The sequence below is a fragment of the Puntigrus tetrazona genome, chromosome 20 (genome assembly GCF_018831695.1).
Source record: "Puntigrus tetrazona isolate hp1 chromosome 20, ASM1883169v1, whole genome shotgun sequence".
Classification (NCBI taxonomy): Eukaryota; Metazoa; Chordata; class Actinopteri; order Cypriniformes; family Cyprinidae; genus Puntigrus; species Puntigrus tetrazona.
The window spans coordinates 22,754,562-22,777,098 of NC_056718.1; the positions used below are offsets into that span (position 1 = coordinate 22,754,562).

At 38.4% G+C, this 22,537-nt stretch overlaps 4 protein-coding genes across 5 annotated transcripts; 3 read left to right on the forward strand and 1 right to left on the reverse strand.

Moving 5' to 3' along the window:
• The first annotated feature begins 1,430 nt into the window (after positions 1–1,430).
• On the forward strand, positions 1,431–3,418 carry ttc32 (tetratricopeptide repeat domain 32). Its single transcript, XM_043220502.1, has 3 exons — positions 1,431–1,590; positions 1,715–1,881; positions 2,862–3,418. The coding sequence occupies exons 1-3, from the start codon at positions 1,475–1,477 to the stop codon at positions 3,002–3,004; spliced, it is 426 nt and encodes a 141-aa protein (XP_043076437.1). The 5' UTR covers positions 1,431–1,474; the 3' UTR covers positions 3,005–3,418.
• Positions 3,419–3,797: 379 nt separating this feature from the next.
• zpax1 (zona pellucida protein AX 1) lies at positions 3,798–9,318 on the forward strand. The gene is made up of 21 exons (XM_043220501.1): positions 3,798–3,955; positions 4,021–4,097; positions 4,184–4,279; positions 4,360–4,484; positions 4,567–4,707; positions 4,787–4,888; positions 4,973–5,137; positions 5,206–5,302; positions 5,477–5,694; positions 5,766–5,919; positions 6,008–6,216; positions 6,292–6,409; positions 6,507–6,706; positions 6,803–6,917; positions 7,006–7,175; positions 7,243–7,355; positions 7,443–7,573; positions 8,405–8,594; positions 8,809–8,947; positions 9,012–9,108; positions 9,218–9,318. Exons 1-21 carry the CDS (start codon positions 3,933–3,935, stop codon positions 9,292–9,294), a joined length of 2,757 nt encoding a protein of 918 aa, XP_043076436.1. The 5' UTR covers positions 3,798–3,932; the 3' UTR covers positions 9,295–9,318.
• A 3,955-nt stretch (positions 9,319–13,273) lies between these two features.
• mixl1 (Mix paired-like homeobox) lies at positions 13,274–15,315 on the forward strand. 2 transcript variants are annotated; one of them, XM_043218594.1, is made up of 3 exons: positions 13,274–13,494; positions 13,590–13,798; positions 14,499–15,315. In XM_043218594.1, exons 1-3 carry the CDS (start codon positions 13,398–13,400, stop codon positions 15,147–15,149), a joined length of 957 nt encoding a protein of 318 aa, XP_043074529.1. In that variant the 5' UTR covers positions 13,274–13,397; the 3' UTR covers positions 15,150–15,315. The 2 variants fall into 2 exon arrangements, with proteins under 2 accessions (XP_043074529.1, XP_043074528.1); XM_043218593.1 differs by having other exon boundaries at positions 13,276–13,494; positions 13,587–13,798; positions 14,499–15,313.
• Positions 15,316–15,357: 42 nt separating this feature from the next.
• On the reverse strand, positions 15,358–21,871 carry lin9 (lin-9 DREAM MuvB core complex component). The gene is made up of 15 exons (XM_043218592.1): positions 21,758–21,871; positions 20,419–20,451; positions 20,204–20,295; positions 19,489–19,593; positions 19,254–19,384; positions 18,954–19,079; positions 18,688–18,845; positions 18,457–18,590; positions 18,229–18,354; positions 17,684–17,785; positions 17,515–17,595; positions 17,285–17,410; positions 16,959–17,141; positions 16,348–16,445; positions 15,358–16,272 (listed from the first exon to the last, which is right to left on the reverse strand). Exons 1-15 carry the CDS (start codon positions 21,786–21,788, stop codon positions 16,167–16,169), a joined length of 1,632 nt encoding a protein of 543 aa, XP_043074527.1. The 5' UTR covers positions 21,789–21,871; the 3' UTR covers positions 15,358–16,166.
• Positions 21,872–22,537: the final 666 nt, after the last annotated feature.

The following is a 22,537-nucleotide window of genomic DNA, read 5'->3' on the forward strand; positions in this document are numbered from 1 at the left end:
AAACCCTCTCTCGCCGAATCCTATCTAAAATCGATTCACAACCCACAGGAACTGGAGCGGTTTCAAGATCACATCGACTGATATTTCTCAATCACCTGTTAAGGCAAACAAAGAAAGTATTCATCTGGTTGCAAGGAGATGGAATGAAAGGGATCTTTTGGAGAGGAGAGATCAGGACCGTTCAGTGTAGCGTGTTGATTCTCACAGCAAACACCAATATTTGGGTCGTGGGGTTTAGCAAAGATCTCCAAGTTCACTGAAATCTAGGTGAAGGTGCGCCAGGCGCCGTTGGTGCATTTCACCTCTTTAAAACGTTTACATTTTGAAACACACTCTAAAATATCCGTCTTGCCTTTGATTGGCCAGTTGTGGTCGTCATAAATCATCTGCGTTCTCTTCAAAGCATTCGCCGTGTGCGCATATACCTTCCACCTGTCTCTGAAACCGTCTATTCTGTCACAGACCGGGGCGAAAACGGGTCTGCTCGATATTTTCACATCCTAACCTCACGGGTAAGCACGGAGATGAGAAATTCCCCAGCAAATCACCACAGTTAAAAAGGTTAGGTATGACCATCATGAAAAAAAAAAAAAAAAAAATGATGCTAAAAGGCAGTGCAAATTGACATACCCAGAGGTTGTTGGCAAATAAGTTTGTTTTTGTGATTGTGAGGATAGGGAGAAACGCTAAACATCTTGCATGTACAATATTAATATTTATGCAATATGTAGTCAGTTTACATTGAATTGTGATATAGTAATCACATAGGCAATCTCCATAGGCATTCTTGCACTTCATATTTATTGTTGTTTGTATTTTGTGGTCTTGCACTGATTTTGTCTTTGCACTGTTTGCACTAGTTTGCACACTGGGTTTGGACTCTACTTCCTTGCTGTTTGCACTAGTCTGCACACTTTGCACTTTATGAGGCTAAGATACCGTTTTAGCTCAGTATGTGAGTTTTTTGTATTGTGCGTGACTTCATGTAGCACCAGGTCCAGGAGAACCGTTGTCTCATTTCACTATGCACTGCACAGCTATATGTAGTTGAAATGACAATAAAAAGCCACTTGACTTGATTGCAGCCTGCCTAACATCCCATACTCGTTTCGTAGTGGTAAAACATACCTCTAGCCTATTTATTATACAAAACCAAATAGGCTAATGGTAGCCTAACTAAAATGTTTTGGGGGATTTTATATATTTATCTGCAAGCGACATACCTTTACAATTATTTAATGTGCACTCAGTAACTTTATTTAGCTTTGAGCGCTAAATATTATTACACTCCAACTCAGAAGGGGGCGCTCGCACACCGCCAATGCATAGAAGCGTCAAATCAAATCGCAGCGAACTATCTAATTCTCATTAATATTAATTAGGTCCAGTGTCCGGACGTTCCAGGAAAAGTAAAACAACGTCAGCACGCGCTCATTAATATTCATGAGTTCGCTGTCGTCCGCACGCGCGTCTCATGGAGAGCGGCGAGCTCGCGATCCTGCAAAAAGCAGACGACGAGTTCAACAGTAAGAATTATAAACCAGCAGAGGAATTGTACACAAAATTCATCGAGTCCTGCGCCAAATCTAGGTATTAAGTTCATTTGAATTGCCGGACACTTGTAAACGTTAGCGACTGCACGTAAACTGTCGGTTGATGAGTTAAGGCCGTATTCACTTGCCTTCGCTAATAATCATATTTTGTGTTTATCTAGAGACTGCGCCGCTCATGATTTGGCCGTTGCCTATAACAACCGAGGGCAGGTGAAGTATTTGCGGGTGGACTTTTATGAAGCAATGGATGACTATACCTCTGCCATACAGATCAACAATCGGTTCGAAGTGCCACTTTATAACAGAGGATTGATACGTTACAGATTGGGTGGGTTTAACCTTTAAACAGAGCCTCGTGTTGCTGTAGATACGGGTTTTCGGTGCTTTTGAAAGATCTGCATATTTCTGCGGACCTGAGAGGCTTTACTGGTTAGACTGAGAAACCAGTAACACTAGCTTAACCCTAAAAGTATTCGTATCCTAGGGGATACAAGCATTAAAAAACAAGCATTTTTTTATTTTTAATTTTCTAATGTCTCTCTATGATTCTGCCTTTTTAGGATGAATCAGCTAAGACCATCCCATAAGCTTAAAGAGATAGTTCACACAAAAATTTAAATTCTGTTGTTAATTACACACCCTCCTGTCCTTCCAAACCTGCAAGATTTCTTCTCTTATGTCATATGCACTATTTTAGCAATGTCCTTGCTACTTTTTTGAGCCCTGAACGTGATGGTTCCTATGCAGTCTGCGTAAGGTCAGAAAGCTCTCAGATTTCAGCAGAAATATCTTAATTGACCCATAATTGTCCTCTCTCACCTCACACATCATGTTTTTACGCAGTAAAGAATACATTGATACACAAGGAGGCAACATGCCAATGAACAATATAGAGCAGGTTAAAGGGTTACTCCACCCCAAAATGAAAATTGTGTTATAAATGAAGCTTTGTTTGTCTTTGGAACACAATTTAAGATCATTTCTGACTGTCCCATTGACTGCCAAGTAAACTACACCATCAAGGTCCAGAAAAGTATTAAAGACATTGTCAGAGTAGTCCATCTGCCACCGGTGGTTCAATCATAATTTTATGAAGCAATGAGAATATTTTTTTAACACAAAATTAACATTTATTCAACAATTTGGCACCGTAGTATCACTGTAGCGCCATTTTGGAGATTATCTGCTGAACTCTGCTGAGTAATTAATGAAAGAATTTTACATTTTTGGGGGAACTATCCCTTTCTGTCAAACTGTTGTATTCAACTAAGGGGTGCTGTTTGATTTACTGTTTTGTTTTTTCCTAAGGCTTTTTCAAGGATGCCGAGAGTGACTTTCGGAGAGCCCTGGAACTGAATCCTAATTTTAAAGATGCTAAAGAAAGTCTGCAGCAGACACTACTGGACCATGAAGAAAAGTTGAAGAGGGAACCCAGTCATCAAGCTCATTAAACTCTTAGATATATTGTCACACGCGGTCCAAGAACGTATGATTGTGCAATTATGAGCTGAAATGATGTTCAAACATTTAGGCCTGGTTTCCAGACAGGGCTTGACTCAAACCAGGAATTTTTTAAGACCATTTATTGTACGTTATTTCAGTTAAAATGGCTTCTATGTTCTGGGACTATGATTTAGCCATGTCTGTGAAACCAGGGTTAATGTTTCTATATGTAGACGGGGACAGATTTATTAACCTGCTGCAAGTCCTTGAAAGTTTGTGAATAAAAAGCCAGTACTGTTGGTCAGTGCTCAAGATATGGGTGAATACTGTTGTAAATAAAAAGCAGTGTACATTTCAGAACAATTGTTGATTTTTCCAGTCACAAAAAAGGTTTTTTAATAAACTCTTTCTTTAAAATTGTATGCTTTCTGTAATCTTTTTAAGGAATATTGTGTTGAATTTCACAAGACCCTTTTAGGAATATTTAACTTCAAAAAGAAACATACGGTATAATAAATTACATTCAGGTTTTTGTTCTATACAGTATATAAATTCTCATGTTAAAAATACCTTAAAGGAAAAACTACTCATGCACACTGGAGTAACATTTAAAAATGCACCAAATATATTTAACCTTTTCAGTAACCATCACTATATCATTCCTAGAAATGCTATTTTTTTTATGACGCTTATCCCTGGCAGAGCTCAGCTTTCACTCAGTAATGTGAGAAATTCCTTCCTCTAAATGCTGCTGCATATCAAGTAACTCATGACACCTGCTCTTTAGTTGATGACTAGCATCACCTGTGCACAAGAGCTAGCTGATTCAAACGTTTCCTTTCAGAAAGCTTCACGCACGTTATTTTGCACAGCTTTTGTGCTAGGAAGATTTGAATTGTGGTTTCCATAGATCTTGACCGCCTGAAAACAGAGAGGATGACATGGCTTCTTGGGATTTGGTAAGTTCGATTATTTGTTTGAAATGTTTTGTTGCCTTTTAACACTTCTTTTAATTCTCTTCCAGCACGTTTTGGCTGCCGGTGGTAGCGGTTTTGTCACAGAAGAATTTCAATGTGGTGCCAACCCAGAATCTTAACCACCGTATGTTTTGTTTATGCATGTGTGTATATACTCCTTTATGTGTAATAGGCCATGTTTGCCAGTAAGTTTAAATTTTTTCCTTTCAGGAACGGGCCTGAAGACTGATTGTCTAGGAGGCTATATGAGGCTAACCGTAGATAAGTCTCTAGCTTTTGGAAATCAAGTTGAATTTGATGCTCTCAGTGAGTTACCTGCAATTAGCTATAATGTCAATATGATCGTAATTTATCATAACCATGTCCCTTTTTTTTTTCCTTTTCAGATGGCTCCCAAATTGAACCTTTAACTCCAAGCCTGTCTGCCAAATGTGGTTTTACTATAGACTCGGATCCCTGGGGTAACTACAGAGTCTTCGCATCTTTCCTCAATTGCTTTGCAGGAAATGAGGTAGCGCTCTCTCTCTCTCTTAAGCCCGAAACAGTAACTGTATTCTGGTTTATTTCACTTCAGTAGTTCTTTCCGCATTCAGGATGATAGCATGATTGATATTGACATGCGCGTCAGGGTGCAAGGTGTCAACGCAGAACAAGATGTCCTTGAAGTGACGAAGACCTGTAAATATGACCAATGGGCCCCCCGTGAAGTTCTTTGCACTCAGAATTATATGGAGGTAAAACACTGGCTTGTTTGTGCCACAGGCACATCAAGTCATATTAGTTTTTATATGTCCTAACAATGGTTTCTACTAGGTGTCTGTTAACAGATTGCCAGAAGAGATTACAGCTTTGCGTAGACGACCTATGCCTCGAGCAAACGTTTTTGCTAACCAGTGGAGCGATACTGTTCCTGAGGTACAGTGGCTCAGCAGCTTTTGTTTTGAGTTACTGATGGCACATGCCGCTTGTTTTAAATGAGCTCTGCCCACCATCTTCCAGGCCATTACGTCTAGGTTCAATATATGGAGAATGGTGTTTTTCACTCCTGAACAAAAACCTATGGTGTTGGAGGATGCCCTGAAGGCTGGATATGGTATAACAACGACCAAGTCTCGATTGGTGCTACGGAGCGGTTATGACATGCCCGAGACCTATCTGAAAAATGTGAGTATAGAAAATGTGATGCCGCTTTTAGTAGTTTTCGTGAACCAATGTTGGTTCTGCTGCAATAGGTGAATGGCGTGCCAATGAAGATCATCAGGTTGACCACCTACTTCAAGAAACAGTGGTCGGTAACCATGTTGGATACTGTTGCTGCATGTCCAACTGGTATGTGACACTACTCCAATAGCATATGACCCAGTTCTTCATACATTTGTCCTTCCAGTTAAATCTCTAAGTTAACTGTGGTTTACTTCAACATCAGTCTGGTGTTAGAGTTTAACTCTACAGGTGTGTGTTCAATGCTACGATGTAAGAACCCCAATGTATTGCTTCTTACAGGTGGACTTTCTTTTACGGATGAGGAGATCACCTGGAACTTCCCCCGGTTTAATCCACTAATGAGTTCTTCTCAAACAAGTCTCCTTGGGATGTTCATGGGAATAAATGGGAAGCTGATAGATTCTGCAAAAATGACCGCTAGAGGCTATGTTTTGTCTGTAGTAGACGATCAGATCATAATGACAATACCAATCGGTGGACCAGATGGCTATTACAAGGTTTGGTGTCTTGCTTTAATTGGCTTTTAACATAAGCCACTGTGCTTAACTGTGGTTAACTCCTGTTGCAGAGTCATGCTGTAAACAACCTGTACCATATCACATACAACATTGAGCCAATGTTGGAGTTACTGTGGAGTGAGGGAGGCATGGATGCTACAAGATACAGAGTCCTCTTCACCATCATGACCCCTCTTATGCCTCGACCACCCCGTTTTGTCGACTGTGAGTGCTGAGGGTTCTTTGACAGTCCTAGGTGTATGACAATTTATTAATTTTTTTTCTTTTTGCTACTTTAACTTTTCCCTTTCAGTCACTGATCCAGACCAAAGGCTGTTTGATGTATTCTTGGGTCCTTTCCTTTATGACATCGAGTTGGTGAACCTCACTTTTTCCACTGGAGTCCTTACTGTGGCAGAGGCCAGTGCAAGTGGCATCAACATACAAGAACAAACCTTTCAAAATGGCTCCAAGGCGTTTAGACTTCAAGTTCCCTTCTCTCTTTCCTTTGTTGTGAGAACTGTGAGTGTGTAACCTCACTTTTTAGCAAGATTTTGTTGTTGCTACATCCTGAATTTATTTTCCTTCCCTCCCCAGCAAGTCGATCTGACTGTTACAGTATATACTCTTTATGTCACTTTCGGTTTTATGATCCTGCCTGAATACACGCCATTCTCCCAAACCGAATCTGTTGACGTATCCCTTAGAGATGTCAGTAAGTGCTCATTTTTGTCAAAGACCCTTTAACCCCCATCCCCGTTTGTCAAGACCCTGGGTTTAATGTCATTGTCAATGGATCCTTCCCCATCCAGCTCTTCCAACTGTGAGTGGATCCTGTGACGATGAAAAATTCTATGTTGTAATTTCATTTGGAAACATGGGCAAGAATTTTAATATTATGATGGGTATGCATGACATAACTCCAGACCAGAGAGCAGAGTACTATCAAATGGAGAATGCCACTCATATGAGCTTGGCAGTGCCTTTCCTTTCGCCTGATGTTGTGTTTGAGGTATGACTTCGTTTTTTTTTTTTTTTTGTTTTTTTTTTTCCCTAAATCCCCTTTTTGCCTGTAGACTGGGACTACTGTAATTTTCTGTCTTTTCAGTTGATGTATCCATCATCCTTAAGGGTTCGGCTTGATGTATTACTATGGGAGCCCATAAACAGATGGACACTAAGTGACTTCTCCCTTGCTTGCAATTTTCCCATGACCATGACTGGTATGTTCTTTTTGCATATTGCTATTAATGCATTTAACGGACCTTTGCATTCAGCCCAAAAGTAATGGTTTTGGCATGAACATTCCAGAGTGTTTCAGCAATGGCACCATGTCAGCCCTCGCAGTGAAGGTAGAATCCGTCCCCCAGCTTGATCCTAGTCAGCTTACCCTGAGTGATCCCTCATGTAAACCCAAATTCAGCAACGATCGCTTTGCCTACTTCTCTTTTGAAGCAAACAGTTGTGGAACCACTAGAACGGTATGGAGGTGTTTTAGTTTTACTTGTATCAAATGTTCACCATCTTACGCTCTCGTCTCTCCCTTAGTTCTATGATGGAGTTGTGATGTATCAAAATATAATCTCTCTGGGTAATGCGCTACCCATTTACAAGCAAAGTCAAAAGGGAGAACCCATGAGTCCTCCTGATCCAGAATATCGGTGAGAAGCAGTCTGTTGGAATTTGTTCCACGCGTGCCTTTTTGAACCTTTTTAAACTGCACCTTTTCTCTCTCTTTTCTTTGTTAGTGTGACCATGTCCTGCTTTTACACGCTAAATTCTACCCAGACAATTGCTTTCTTCACAAAGCCACGGGAAAATGAACCTTTGCCAGAGACTGGTTTTGGAGAGCTGCAAGTTGTACTGAGACTTTCTTGGGGTATGCAAAAAGTTCTAATCAACTCTGTTGTAGCTAATGCTTGCTTCTTAAAGGGGTCATATGATGCAGGGTTTTTTTCCCTTCCTCTTTGGAGTGTTACAAGCATAGATGAGATCCCTAAAGTTGGAAAGATTGTTTTTAAACCAAAGACATTCTTTTATGAAAGTTCATTTTTTTGCTGCCCCCTTTTAAACATGCTCCCACTTTTCTACAACGGAGTGGGTTTATTTTCAATCCCCATCCAAATGGGTGGAACTATTCTCTCTGTAGTGTTGCTGGGTCACTAGCTGTGTTCACAAAGCTGTGTCATTGTGAAAGTGAAACTACTTTGTGCTTCTAAAAGGGGACATAACGTAAACCTGAGGTCAAGTTGTATTCACAACTGTTCCTAAACGCTGAACGCTTATTTGGGCTGAACAGTGTTCACAGAGAACGGCTCCTAAAACCTGCAGAGTAGACTATGCTTGTGCACAGAGACTATAAAGTGGAGCAATTATAACAGTCTGGTGCTTCTGACTCGGTCTTTAAGTTATGTTTTCTTATTAAAAGAACCTGCTACTTTTCAAACAAGTTGAGCAGTTAAGGGTAGTGCTTGTCACTTCTCTGATCACAATGCAGACAAGGCATGATGTTTTAAAAAAAAAAAAAAAAAAAAAAAAAAAGTTTACTGAATGCCTTGTTTGTACTGTTTTATTGTTTTAAAAAGGAAACAAAAGTACACTTAAAATCTTTTTCCGGTGTCTTGTGATTTCTGCGCTCCTGCCTTGTTTTATTTAAAAAAAAAAAAAAAAAGTGGCAGGGGAAATTTTTTTTTTTCCTTTTTCCCCACAGATGGCTCTTATAGTAACTTCTATGTGAAGGAGGATTACCCAGTAGTACAGCACTTAAGAAGTCCTCTGTTCTTTGAGGTGGCGCTGCTGCAGTCCACTGATCCTCAGATCAAGCTAGTGCTGGAGCACTGTTGGGCTACTATGAAGGAAGACCGGAACTCCACTCCATCATGGGACTTGATCGTAGATGGGTAATGGGTTTTAACAGTATGCATTCATTTATGCTACATTGCAGGGATCAAATGTCCCTATAAGGTTAGTAAAACCTGACCTTTGTGGGGGAGGGGAGGAACGGTTTATTTAGTATAACAATGCAAACAGGTTTTCTGTAAGGGGTATGGTTAGGTGATTAGAAAATCCTATGTATGAATAACTAACTTTTTTTTTTTTTCTCCCTCTCAATAGCTGTGTGAATCTGGCTGACCGTTATGAGACCATTTTCCACCCTGTTGCTCCTAACAGCATTCCATACCCATCTCATGTGACTCGTTTTGAAGTCAAGATGTTTACTTTTGTTCAGAATGATGTTGCAGTTCAAAATCAGGTAACTGATCTCAGAGATGTGACTTGTGTATTCGGGCCGTATCATTGACTCGTTCTCCCCCCAGGTTTTTGTACACTGTGACGCTATACTTTGTGACGATGTGACTAACGGAATCTGCAAGAGACAATGCCCATCTTCTATTCCTCTAAAAACTGGAAAAGGTAAGGCCACTGAAACTTCCCACTATATATATCTATCTCTCTAAAATTAAATGCACAGATTTATAAGCTGTTCGGCACCATCTCACACACCCTTTGTTTCCTTGACAAGTGCGAAGAGAGACGACTAATTTCCTGTTCCGGAGAACACGGCTGTCATCAGGAAAAATATTGCTGTCAAGCTCTTAGTCAGGATTCCCCAACACACCCCCTTTCTCAATCTTAATAAAGGTTTTGGTTTTTTTCAGAAAGCCTTATCTTGGTGTGTTCTGTAGTTCATGAATTTTAATCTCCTAATTGAGACTTCTATAGAACCCCCAATTTATAGTCACAACCATAAAAATACTGCTTCCTGCATGTTGATTATGTAACCACTACATTTTGATGTCTTTTTATTAGCCTACAGTCATGTCAGCACTATCAATTGCGATTAGTAACCGTTTGGTCCACTTTGCTGCTGTTGGACAGATCGAGGATGCTAAGGGGAAAGCTCGGTATTTTATGGGCTGTTAGTGGCTGGCATGGCAGCAGATGTAACGGTGGTCCTCTCTGCTGAGGGGGCTTGGAAAAGCACCAGTGGCTTGGCAGGTGTAGTAGCACTTGTGTAAGGAGTGATTTAAAAAGCAAGCTGTGCTGACATTTTTGTGCTGACAATAATTTTTTAATAATAATAATAATAATAATAATAATAATAATAAAATAAATGAATGCTTTCATTTAGCAATGATGCAACTGAACAAAAGTTAGTTACAATTTACTTTTGAACTTTCCATTCATAAAAGAATCCTGAAAATAAGGGGGGTTTTTTTGACATCAAGCACCATGTACAAAATGTTTTTTTTTTTTTTTTTTTTTTTTTTTTAAAAGGCTCATGTGACTGAAGACTAATGACAGACACACACACAGCCCAAAAAAATCACTGTGGTGGCCCTAAAGGCTGGATATTGCCTTAAATGTAGGTACAGCTATTATTAATGCCAAGTAAGGTAGGGGTGTGTGTGTGACAAAAAAAAGGTAATCTACTTTCATTTTTCACTGCATAAAAGTAACGGATTTGAGTGACTTCGTTTGGTGAGTTCACAAGTGAGTTTTTGTGCGGTGTTAAATTTTTACTAACAGTCATGCAAAATATATATATATATATATATATATTTATATATTTAATTATTTATTTATTTAATTATTTATTTATTTATTTAATTATTTATTTATTTAATTATTTATTATTTATTATTATTATTATTTTTTTTTTTTTTTTTTTTTTTTTTGGGCTACAACCATTTTTGTGGGCTTCCTGTTATATATCATGCAAACTTAAAAATGGTAAAACTGAAGCGCCTCTTTTTTTTTTTTTTTTTTTTTTTTTTTTTTTTTTTTTTTTTTGTATGTGTGTTGGGGGTGAAGAGCTTCACACTTCTACACTTATCTTTGTAGAAGTGTGGTCTGGGTGCCAGACTAAAGCTAGTGACACTTCTACTTCCTACTCCGTCTCATGTACCTTTTTTATTTTTAGTCGATATCAAACGCCAAACAATTGCAACTTTGTTTCACGAACTGATGAATGCTTGTAGATGAGCTCATATTTCTCGATTTCCTTGTAAAGTCCTAAATGCGGTAACAATTCGGGTTCAGAAATGTTGTCTGTGAAGTGAAGGGACGTTATGAGGGAATAAAGGCTTAGGAAGCAGAGTGAAAACAAAAGGAAGTCATCAGTCAGAGCTGAATAAAACACCCTCCCTTTTAGACACACCTCTGATAACATCTGCTGTAATCACTGCATACCTGAGCATTCACCATCAACTATTTTCTTCTTTACTCACAAGCCGAAAAAAGGTGCAAAAGCTGTTTCTAAGGATAAAAATGCACTATTTAGGTTCTAATATGTACATGTCAGAAACGAATGTACCTTTTAACAGTTTAAAATGCAACTTTTGGGGTATATAAGGTACAAAGGTGTGCCTTTTTTTTTGAAAGGGTAGCATTCCAAGTGACAGCTTTTGTACCTTTTTTTGTGAGTGTATAAAACAAAATGCTAAATATTGGTAAAGGTATCCTAAACCGTTTTGTAGTCTGATCAACATGTGATTTTTGTCAGGCCGGGACATTCATATTGTAAATATGTTCCTGACACAAAGGTTATGCTACATTGGAAATATATATTCAGGCATCACAGGACAGCCATTCCTCAGATTGCATGCTTCATTGGACTTTTTTAATGCTAATTACACATTAATTGGCTTATGTTTACGTTGTTGCGCAGCGGTTAGGGTTTGTTAATATAAATGCAACGCGTTGTGCTTCAATCCATTTCCATTCAATTACGCCCCAACAGTAACCAAGGTTTGATGAAATCCTCCAAAATAAAGATGCTACTGTCCAAAAATGGCTGCATGGAATTCGTCTCATGCAGGGATTATTCAAATACTCAATAAATATAACGCATTGTTCATCTCCTGAAGGAAAATAAGGGGAAATAATTTGCAATACAGCATTGCAGTAAACGACAGGAAAAAAATACAACTTTTAAATGCCTTTTCATATGCTCAAATCGTTTTTCAACCCCTCTTCCTGCTTTTCATGTTTGTATATTTATTTATCGTTGAGTTTATCATCATCACAAAAAGTAAAGGAGAAGGAAAAACTCTAGACAAATGTCTAGACAAATGATGTCAGCAGCTTTGCGACATTAGGAGCAAAATGTCCTTTGCTAATCCCTCTGTCTATGGCGGTATTTTGAAGGTGAGAAAGCTTTGTCTATCAAAGATGGCAGCCGATGTGTTAACGGCTGATCATTAGCTGCCGCAGTTGGCTTCATCAAAAGACACTGCCTCACGTTTGATGTTTCCAGATGGTGATATTTGTGAATAGGTGAGTTAATCATTGCGGTCTTGAATCTGATCAAAGTTAAAAATGTTCATCTAGTGGAAGCGTTTAAAACTAAAGAGGATTAAAGGAGCGCGTGCATTAGCATTACTGCAAAGTGTGTTTTCTTCAGTTTGTCATTTGGGCCAGGCGCAAGCGCTCCGTGGCGCAAAATGTCATTTGGTCTGACGTGCAAATTGCAGATGGGACAAAAAACACAGACAGACTGTTTGGACCCTTAATGTATAGTCTGTGTCTGAATCGTTGTCAGGTTACATTAACAGGCTTTTCTCAAATGAGGGTTCAAAATTCAGTCAAGAGGCCAGGAGGAGACTTTTTTTTTTATCAAAAAACACTTTTGTTAAATTTCTGTTTATTCAGTTTACTATTTTGTTACTTGCCTTTTATTTATATTTAAATTATATTTATTTCTTAAAAAATAAATGCAATTTTACTAAAATAAAAAATGATTGTTTATATATATCTCTGCTTATGTATGTGAACGTGAAACGTTCATATTTTTATTTTGTTTAATATAGTTTTACTAAATAATTACATTAGTGGCATAATTTTCAATAAAACCATATTTTGCTGGAAATGCTCACAATATTTTATTACACACACAGCTTACTGCATTAAACTGCTCTAACCTGCTAATATAAAAATCACAACATATTTAAAATTGCTCCATGACATTTTTATGATTTTTCCGCGTATTGCATTAGTTGCATAAACTCGATTGGAATTATATTTTTATATATATATATATATATATATATATATATATATATATATATATATATATATATATATATATATATATATATATATATATATATATATAATTTATTTCATATGCATGTAGATATTTAACTTTATTTTATATTACTTTATTTAACTATTATTTTAAACGTATAGATAGTATTAAAAAAACAAGTAGGCCGTTTTAAATAATTTCGTAAGACAGAGACTAGTTTTTATTATTCTGCAAAATACTAAAAAATATTTAACACCCAAATTACACCAGTGATATAATTTCTGCTACAGCAAAAAAGTCTGTACTCTATATTTTCTAAAAAATCTGAACCCAATAAAAGACCCAGAAACATCTGATGCGTGCCTTATTTCCACAATATGTTAGAGCCGTCTGCAAACCGATCTAGGAGCTGGCCAGGAATACATCTCAACCCAACAATACACGTACATGTTTTTTCAAGTCATGTGTATTCGGGTGGAGATCCCATTAAACTCACACACGAAGTTTTTACAGATGCAAATGCGCCACGAATGGCAAAAATTCACACCTGCGTCCTGCCGCCCCACAGCTGACTTTGATCACCTCCGAAGGAAGGCTGGCCCGCTGGATATATAATGCCATTCTTAGCGAAGTCGAATCACTCCCGGCTGAACAACAGTAGTACTGGATCACAATGGCAGTCGTGCACGGAAACCTGGGGAATGGACACTTAAAACAATTCCAGCTGTTTCCTACGACGGATATGGAAAGGAGGAACGTGCACGCGACAGGTGGGTGTTTGCGCACGGTGTTTCGAAATGCATTTGAGAGCAACCGAGCGATGCATGCGCTTAAATGCGATCGTTTGTGCTCGTTTTCTCAGCAGATTACGCCGCTCCGGACAGGATGAAGTTCCTCCACGGCGCGTCCAGAGCGGAAAGCGCGAGCTTGTTTACGCACCGCAGAAAACGCACCAACTTCACGCAGCAGCAGATCGACGTCCTGGAGAAGGTTTACCTGGACACCAAATACCCCGACATTTATTTAAGAGAGAAGCTCGAGGCGCTGACCGGCTTGCCAGAGTCGAGAATTCAGGTAGATTTCAGGCTGTAATGTTTCACTGCGTTTTGGATTTCACAATATTAAAGGGGACTCTTGGATTAATTGTCGCGTTAGGTGAATATTTTACAGGGCAAGTTTGTTTCTGAATGTACATGACAAAATAAAATACTAAAGTAGGAAAAAAAAATCTTCTGTAATAAATGTGTGACCCTGAAGCACAAAACCAGTCTTAAGTCAAGTCGCTGGTGTATATTTATAGCAATAGGGGTCAACATTATAGATTTTTAGTTTTATGTGGACCACTTTAAAGGCAATTTTTTTGCACCCTCAAATTCCAGATTTTTTTTTCTTAAAAAACCATACATCAGTACAAAGCTTATTTATATTTCAGACGATGTATAAATCTCAATGTACCCTTATGGCTGGTTTTGAGGTCAAGGGTCACACGTGCATGTATCGTTGTGATAGGCCTATACATTTACGATTAGATGTAACAGTAGAGGCATGCAAACATAAAAACCAAACGTCCTTTTAAAATTAAATTATACTATATAACAACTTCCGCCAACTTGACATTCATGAAAACATGTCTTAAAAAACACAGTTCAACCTTTCAGTAAAAGTGTGACAGCTAGCCCCAATCTTCACTAATGAATGTATGCTAGTGTGTTTTTATTGTGTATGTTGATGACGCCAGGTTTTTAAACAGATGCCAATTTTTTTTTTTTTTAAGGTCTGGTTCCAGAACAGGAGAGCCAAGTCAAGACGGCAAGTGGGAATTCCTCTTCCAAATAAGTCCAGTGGAAATGTCCTGACCCCCATCGGTCTCCTTATGAACCAGTTTACGACGCATCAGAACCACACCGGCCTGGAGACACAAAGACCGGCAAACTTCAGCCAACAGCTGATCAACGCCGACGAGAAGATCTGCGCCATGAAAGGCGACATGTACAGCCCAACTACAATTTCGTGCATGTTCGGCAGAACCGAGGAGAACCAGATCAAGACGGATCACCTGAGTGTTGTGGTGCCACGCAATTACGCACAGCAGTATCCAAAAGGACACGGACAGTTCATGAACACAAGCCATACTGAGCCTCCAATGAAGCAGTTTTTGGTGGAGTATGATAACTTCCCTCCGAACAAGACCATCGGGCCAGAGATGAAGGTTGTTATTCCACCTCTCCCTTCGCAGAATAACTTCGTGATGTCTTCATCGTCCCCCAAACATGTCGCCTGCTCCGTCCAAAACCTACCAGTAAAGGTTCAGCCGGAAAGTTTTGGAACTTTCTCTCCCATTAGAGCAAGCGAAGCCGTCGAGTTCTCAGACTCCGACTCGGATTGGGAAAGAGAAGCCATGTCTGGTTTTAACGTGTTCATGTAACGTTTCCACAATTTGTCGCTCGGACTTTATCTGAAGCTTTGAAGAACATTTTTAAGCTTTGAAAATCAGATATTTATTGTATATTTCAGATATTATTGTATATTGTTATGTGCGATTATCACAAAATATGGGTGTGAAGGAAAACATTCTACATAAATTTTTCTTTTTTTTTAAAAAAAAACATCAAAATACAGACTCTGAGCCTTTATGAAGATAATAGAAATCAATTTATTTACAAACGTTTGTGTCATGCATACACTTATAGGTTAAAAAACAACCCCACAGAAAACTAACGCATTTGAAACATACACCAGTGGGGCATTCGGGTGATCATTTCTTCTTCCAAGGACAAGACAAACTGTTTCATTCCACACAGCTGTCTATTATAGGACTTGTATAAACCGATTGGCTGCGTTGCAAAAATACCCAAATCTGGCAAGTCAAAAAATGTCCACATTACCCTATATATGATTGATTTATTGATATATTTTGAGTGAACTGTACAGTTATCTACAATGTACATATTTAAAACATACAGAACAGTTTAAAACAGACAGAACAGTACCTCATCTCTCGGGACACTCAAAGTCACACACTTCGAGAAGGAGACGGAGGAAATAAAATTATACAAAACGGTTTCAGTCAAACAAACAAACTGCACCAATCAGGAGTGCCGTACGGCATGCCCCTTAGTTGGAAACCACCAATAATAATAAAAATAAGGGGAAACTTAAATATCAAATCGAGTGTGAGCAAAATCTTAAATGACATCAAACAATTACATCTACAAAGAATTTCACGCTGCACTTTTTTTTTGCTAGCTAGTTGAACATCTTCTGACTCTTGTGTGCCTTCGGGCAGGGAATTTTAACACTACTTGTGCAGGTACAGTTACTGAACACACATTCTGACCTTTCATAACGTCAAACAGAATGAACAAAAAAGAACAAAGTGATGAGTTGAAGAGGTGCGTCGCTGTCCGTATTTGAGATTGGGAGGTGTGCAAGTTTACTTCAGTCACGTTCTGTTGGTGTTGTTGGCAGAGAAAGCATGGAGGTTACCTAGCTGGCTCAGCCCACTCTGTATGTGTGCTACATGGATCTCCACATTATCCTGAAAACAACTGTAGAAGACACGTCGTTGTAAGTGATTACTGTAAGATAAACGGAGGAAAAACAACAAACGAAATATGCATTACCTCAGGTTGGAGTCATCTATTGAACTCTTTATGTCATTCAGAGAGTCTGTGAGTGATTTGAATTCAAATGAATTCAAGTCTCCCCCTTCGGCCAAACACTGCATTAAACGAGGAAAGAAATGTGATCAGGATTCAACGTGAAGTCCAGTTGAATGTGACATTGTGGCACTTGAAAGAGCTTGACAGAGCTGATTGAAAAACGTAAGTTCTCATACACGTTTTTTTATATTAACTGCTTATAAACTGAGAATTGCAAGGAAAATAAAATCAGAAATGTGAGAAAGTCAATCACCTTTTTTATTTTGTGGCAAAAGAAATGTCAATTACGAGTAAAAGTTGTGAGATATACATTTAGAATTCTAACGGATGACTTTACTTTTTAATATAATTTTTTAGAAGTCAAAATTCTAAATAAAAAAGTAAAAACTACAAGATGTAAAGTAAGAATTCAGAGAAAAAGGTAAATAATAGTATGATGTAAATGCATGTAAAATGAAACAATTACTTTTGAATTTTTACATTTTGTGTTCCAAACAAACGACCATAGCGTTACGACATGCTTTCTTCAGAAAATGTAAAAAGGTTCTGTTTGAAATAGTTTAGTCTGGTACCCTGATCTGCAGGAGGAGTGCTGTAAGACGAGAGACGAGTTGAGTGAGGCTGGAGCTCTGGACGCGCTGTTCTCCATCAGGCAATGCATTACTCTGACGCACAACTTCCTGTGACTCTTCTTCACAGCGCCGTCGCAACTCACTGGGCTGATCTGCAGGCTGCATGCCCTGATCTGGAGCCAGCTGAATGGGGAAGATCATGGGAAGTGAAAGAAACATTTTGTAAGACCAAAAGTGACGGTCTAGAAAGCAAACATGGTCGGGCGCGTGCGTGTGTGTGTGTGTGTGTGTGTGTGTGTGTGTTTGAGGGGGGATGGCATACATACCTCATAGCAAAACTGCTGTACTTCATGAAGGACTTTGTTGAGGTCTTTATTAAGCTGCTCCAGGTCCAGTACTGTTGTGGCATATCTCTTCTGCAAGTCCAATCCAATCGGCATGGAATAGGACTTCTACAGAAGAATAATGGATGGAAGAAGTTAGATGGCGCACTACTACATAAACACACACACAAAAAACACCATCATATCAGCTTTCAGGCACTTTCAATTCTTACCAGCTTCTCAGCTTCTGTGTTCATCTCCTTCAAATGCTTTATGTGTTCTTTTTTGATCATGAGGATTTTGGATAGGCGTGTCTTACAGAAGACCAGAACAAAATGTTGAAAGGAAGTTTAAGCAATGAATGGCAAGTAAACAGAAAACATTAGTTGTTACAATTCTCACCACTTGCACAAGAAACTTGACAGGAAAGCCACCCAGTGTCTCTCCATCAGTTCCTGTCAATTTACTTCTCCAGGGGGACTGACTGAACAGAGGGTCGTTATCCTGGGAACAAAGCAAAAAGAGGCAAAAAGATTATTTTTCCTAAACAATTTGGTGGAATTTTATTTTAAATATCTATTATCCAATGTCAGTGGTTCTCAACTGGTTTGCTTCAGGACCTACATTTTGCACTAAATATCCAAAAGTGTCATAAAAGCAAACAAAAACAAATCTACTAAAATATATGAATATACACCAAAATATATGAATAAACAATATGCAACATGGTTAAAATGGCACAGACCTGTCTTTAAAAAAGTAAGTGTTTGGTTTCTTAAATGGCTTTTGAAATTGTCGCATGCTTTTGCCACTCAATTATTCACCAAATGAAACATTTTGCGGCTGGAACAAATTTCCATTTTATTATTTGTTTTGTCTACGTTTCCTGCAAACCTAGCAGAACAGATCTCGGAAACATAAAAACACATTTGACAGTCAGAATTCACCATTAAGATGGACTGAGTCGAGCCAGGATAGGCCCCACGGGGTGGGGTCAGAAAGTTCTGGAAACGAGGCGGCCGCTGTTTCTGAGCAAAAGCAGATATGGGCATCGTCTCATGAGGTTCATTACTCTGGAGAGAAAGCATTGGTGGGTGTCAGCCATTTAAATCAAAGGACACAAAAACAACACAAAAGTATAATGGCCATTTGTGATAAGACAGTAACTCTCTTACAAGCACTTCGTAATCAGGAACAGTGTGTGTGCCGAGCCCATTTCTGTCAAAGGTCACGCGATATGTTGCTGCACTGGTATCTACGGCATCGATCTGACCAGTAAACAGGCCATCATGGACACCCCTAAGACGAGCTGCAGTTTGAAGGAAAAAGAAAAAGATTTTAGCTCTAAATATTTTACACATCTGCTGATTGTGTCAGATATCAAACATGTATAATCAGATCCTCACCTGTAACTTTAGTGCCGATGACCAAGGGTAAAGGAATCTCATCTGGCAGGTCTTTGCATAGAGACATATCTGTGATTTTCCTCTGCTGCAGGAGACGCATCTTCTGCCTCTTCTGTTTCAGTGCCATTCGCTCTTCAGCGAAGAATGCTGAGGAACATCTGAAAAACATACAACACCTCAGTACGAGCATCTAAATCAAAGATATTCGCATTGCATGTTATGGGCATTTATTACGGCATAAGATGAAAAGTGAGCAGTCAGTTAACCTTCGAGGTTTGCCCATAAGTCTTCTGATCGTTCCCCATTCAACTCTGGTCAACTTTCTGGTCTTTAGATTAGGAAAAGACTCCTTCAGACATAGGCAGAAGTCATTATCTCCTTCAAATAATGGCCTGGAAAAGATGACAATAGGAAAGGCAAAAATAAAATATTAGAGGTCTAGCCAACATAATGCTGATATAAAAACAATACATCCAAACAAATGGTATGAACATAGTACTGCTCATACAATATTCATCTAATCCACTAAATTCAATGACTGAAAATATAAGGCCTGCAGAACATACCTGTCAATATTTGAATAGAACCATTCATAGATGCACCATTTGTGAGCTTTGGGAAGTTTGAGCAAGTTTCTTAGTCTCAGTCCAATTTTCTGTGAAGCCCTTTTGTCTGGTGTTGTGACATTTGTAAGTTTCTGAAAAGGGAAACATATAAATTTAGCTGGTCATGAAAATGCAAAACAAAATCACTATTATTTATGTCAATATGTTAAAAGCACATCCTGGACACTGCTGTCACCTGAGGCACAGTGGTGACCCTCTGGCTTCTCCTGGGAGATCTGGAGGCAAGAGGCCGCTCCTCATCCTCACATGACAGTCGACTCCTCTTTGAGCTCCTTGTTGGCTGAAGTACAAAGCAGAAAGGAAACATTGAGGAAAAGCAATTTTCTAAATATTTTGCAAAAATGTTACCAACCCAACCAAGCAAACATCCTACTCAACTGAAAACAAGGCTGTGCAAAATGGTACACATTGTGTAAATGTCCAAGATCACAATTTTCACAACTCATAGCTGTTTTATGGATTTTTTAGTTTAATAGATTTTTTAACAAAAGCTCTTTTTAAATGAACACACCTTTTATAGCCATTCAGCCAATCTCCGGTCTGATGGTAGCACTTTTAGCTGCAGCTTAGAACACTCAACAATGACTGCTATTTTTCCTATTTAAAACTGAAGAGTCATGTTTTAAATAGGAAAAATATCTTTGGTTATTTTCTGAGCGTGATGCTAATGGTCTAATCAGTTTCTATGCTCAGCTGCAGCTAAAAGTGTTATGGCCAGACCCGCAGATCAACTAAATGGATCAACTGTTCAACTCTGGGGGAGTTGGAAAATGAGCCTTTATAGAACAGTACAATCTGTCGAAACACCATACTTCTAACCCTCAAAGTCTCATTTTCAATCCTGTTCAAAAATTAAATATAACGCTGATTAAGGTCTATTTGTAACTTACCGTTTCCACAGAAACATAACTGCTCCGTCCCCTGGTGGTCTGAGATTTTGGTAAATTGTTCTTCTCGTTTAGAGTATTAGACAAACTTCCTTCTGCGGAAAAGAAAAACAACAGTGCCAACAATGACTAAGCTGTGGCTGGGATGTAAAGACCCGGCATTTTTTGCAAAGTACAGCGCAATAGTTGCAAGTGTTACAAACAGTAGACTGACCTACCTCTTAAACTTACAAGGGCTTTAGCTGAAGAGCCTGGAGACAAAAGAACAACAGATGAACAATGGACAACTTTGATATATATTCAAACATAACATAACATCAAAATATATGATTAAACAGTACATTTATGCAATGCAGAAAACACCCAGGGCAAAGGCACAGGTAATAATTAAGCTCACACTCATCTTACTCCACAAACATACTAACCCCTGGTTTCACAGACAAGACTAGTCCTAGAATAAATGTAAATCTGAGCTGTTTCAACTGAAAGAAACTTGCACTAACTGATCTTAAAACACATCAGTGCATCTGGTTTGTCTTGAGATGCCTACCAGTAATGCCTTTTTTCTAAGGAATGTTTATAAAAATGACTTAAGCCAGACTAAACCCCATCTAAGAAACTGGGCCTAAAGGTGCTAAATAACACACCAAGCCTAATTCCATAACAAAAATGATAACAAATAACAAAAATGATTCATGTTAATTATGCTATGGGCAATAACTACTACAACTTTACATTATATATGTATTTTTACATTTGCTTAAACTGATCCACTCAGGAAAAAACACAATCTCTGTGAGCATAAGCTGCTTATAGTACCGACTTTATTACAACGCGTCTTTTATCACTGCTCTAGCTCAATATACAAATAATGCATTCGGGCCACTGTTGAAGATATTAACAGCAATAATGATCAAGTAACAACAATGCAAACGACCGAACAGCACAGCTGAGGAGGTACAGCCTTCGCAGTCCCAAAGCAATAAAAACAAAGCATATATGACAGTGGAAAAATCCACCGAGATTTATTGTGATGAACCCGATTAAATCTGGACACCAGTATTACATCACAGAGAGAGTATTTTTTAACATTTGAAGAGTGCCGTTAACATACGGAAAGTGTTTATTTATCACACGGAGAGTGTTTTACTACACAAACAGACTGACACTGACAAGAACAACAAAATCCAGCAGCTGTCATCGAGTTACGACCCTATAAATGTATGTGAAGTTAAACTCTGTCCGTATTATAACCGCCACACCACTACTATCAACAGCGAGATTAGTTTTGGTTATAAATATAGCATTTTAAAGGAAATGATAGGCGAAAACCTCATCAGGTATGATATTTATTTATAGTAGTAGCTTCTGAAAGCTAACTGTTAGCTCGTTAGCCCCAGCGCTAATAACTTTGCGTCTATTTTAACACCGCTCACAACAATGAAAAACACTTGAAATGTATGTCAAATAACATGCGTTAAAAAGCGCCTTAAAAGTGCGTACGTGCTCGGCAAGAGAGTTACTAAGGTCTAGTGAGGAGTTAGTTTTATTACTCACTCTCGTCTAACAGCTGCTCGAGCTCCGCCATCTTGAATTAGCCGCGCCGGTTTTTCAAAGGCCGAGTGCCGCAGTGCATTGTGGGACGGAGAGGGCAGTTCAAACACTCCACGGTTTGCGCTCAAAAATTACCTAAATATTTTAGATTTTATGTACTTTTTGCGAATAAAAGAATCGTAAAATTGATCAGGTACCATTTAGCTACGTTCTTATTTTATATTACCCGTTTAAAACCGGTTTGAAAGGTTTATCACGACTACACTACATTAGGAAAAAACACTGGTTCTCGACCAGGGGACTAGGGGGCATCAGGATGATTAAATTACTACATTAACTTAAAATCTAACTAAAATTGCATAATTAAGTTGTAAACTGAAAATGTATTTAAAGCAGTAAAAATATGGCACATACACAGCAGCACAGTAAAAAAAAAAATCTGTACCAAGGTGATTCTTTGGTAGTCTAGAACTACACTTTTAAAAATGCAGGTCTAAATAATAGTCTTACTGTTAACATTTCCAACAGTAGATTTCTTTTATTCTAACATATTTAATGCAAACAATACTATAGCTTCCATTTTACAATTTACCATTTTTAAACTTATTTTTAATGGTAAACCCATCATTTATTTATTATTAAGATTTGGTCAGAAACAATTTTAATTACAAATGTACAGAAACAGACAAGTCTTGTGCATTTTAGTTAAAACGTCAATGGTAGAAGACATTTAAAAATATAATATTTATTATTTTCTTATTATTTAGTCTGGATTCTCACATA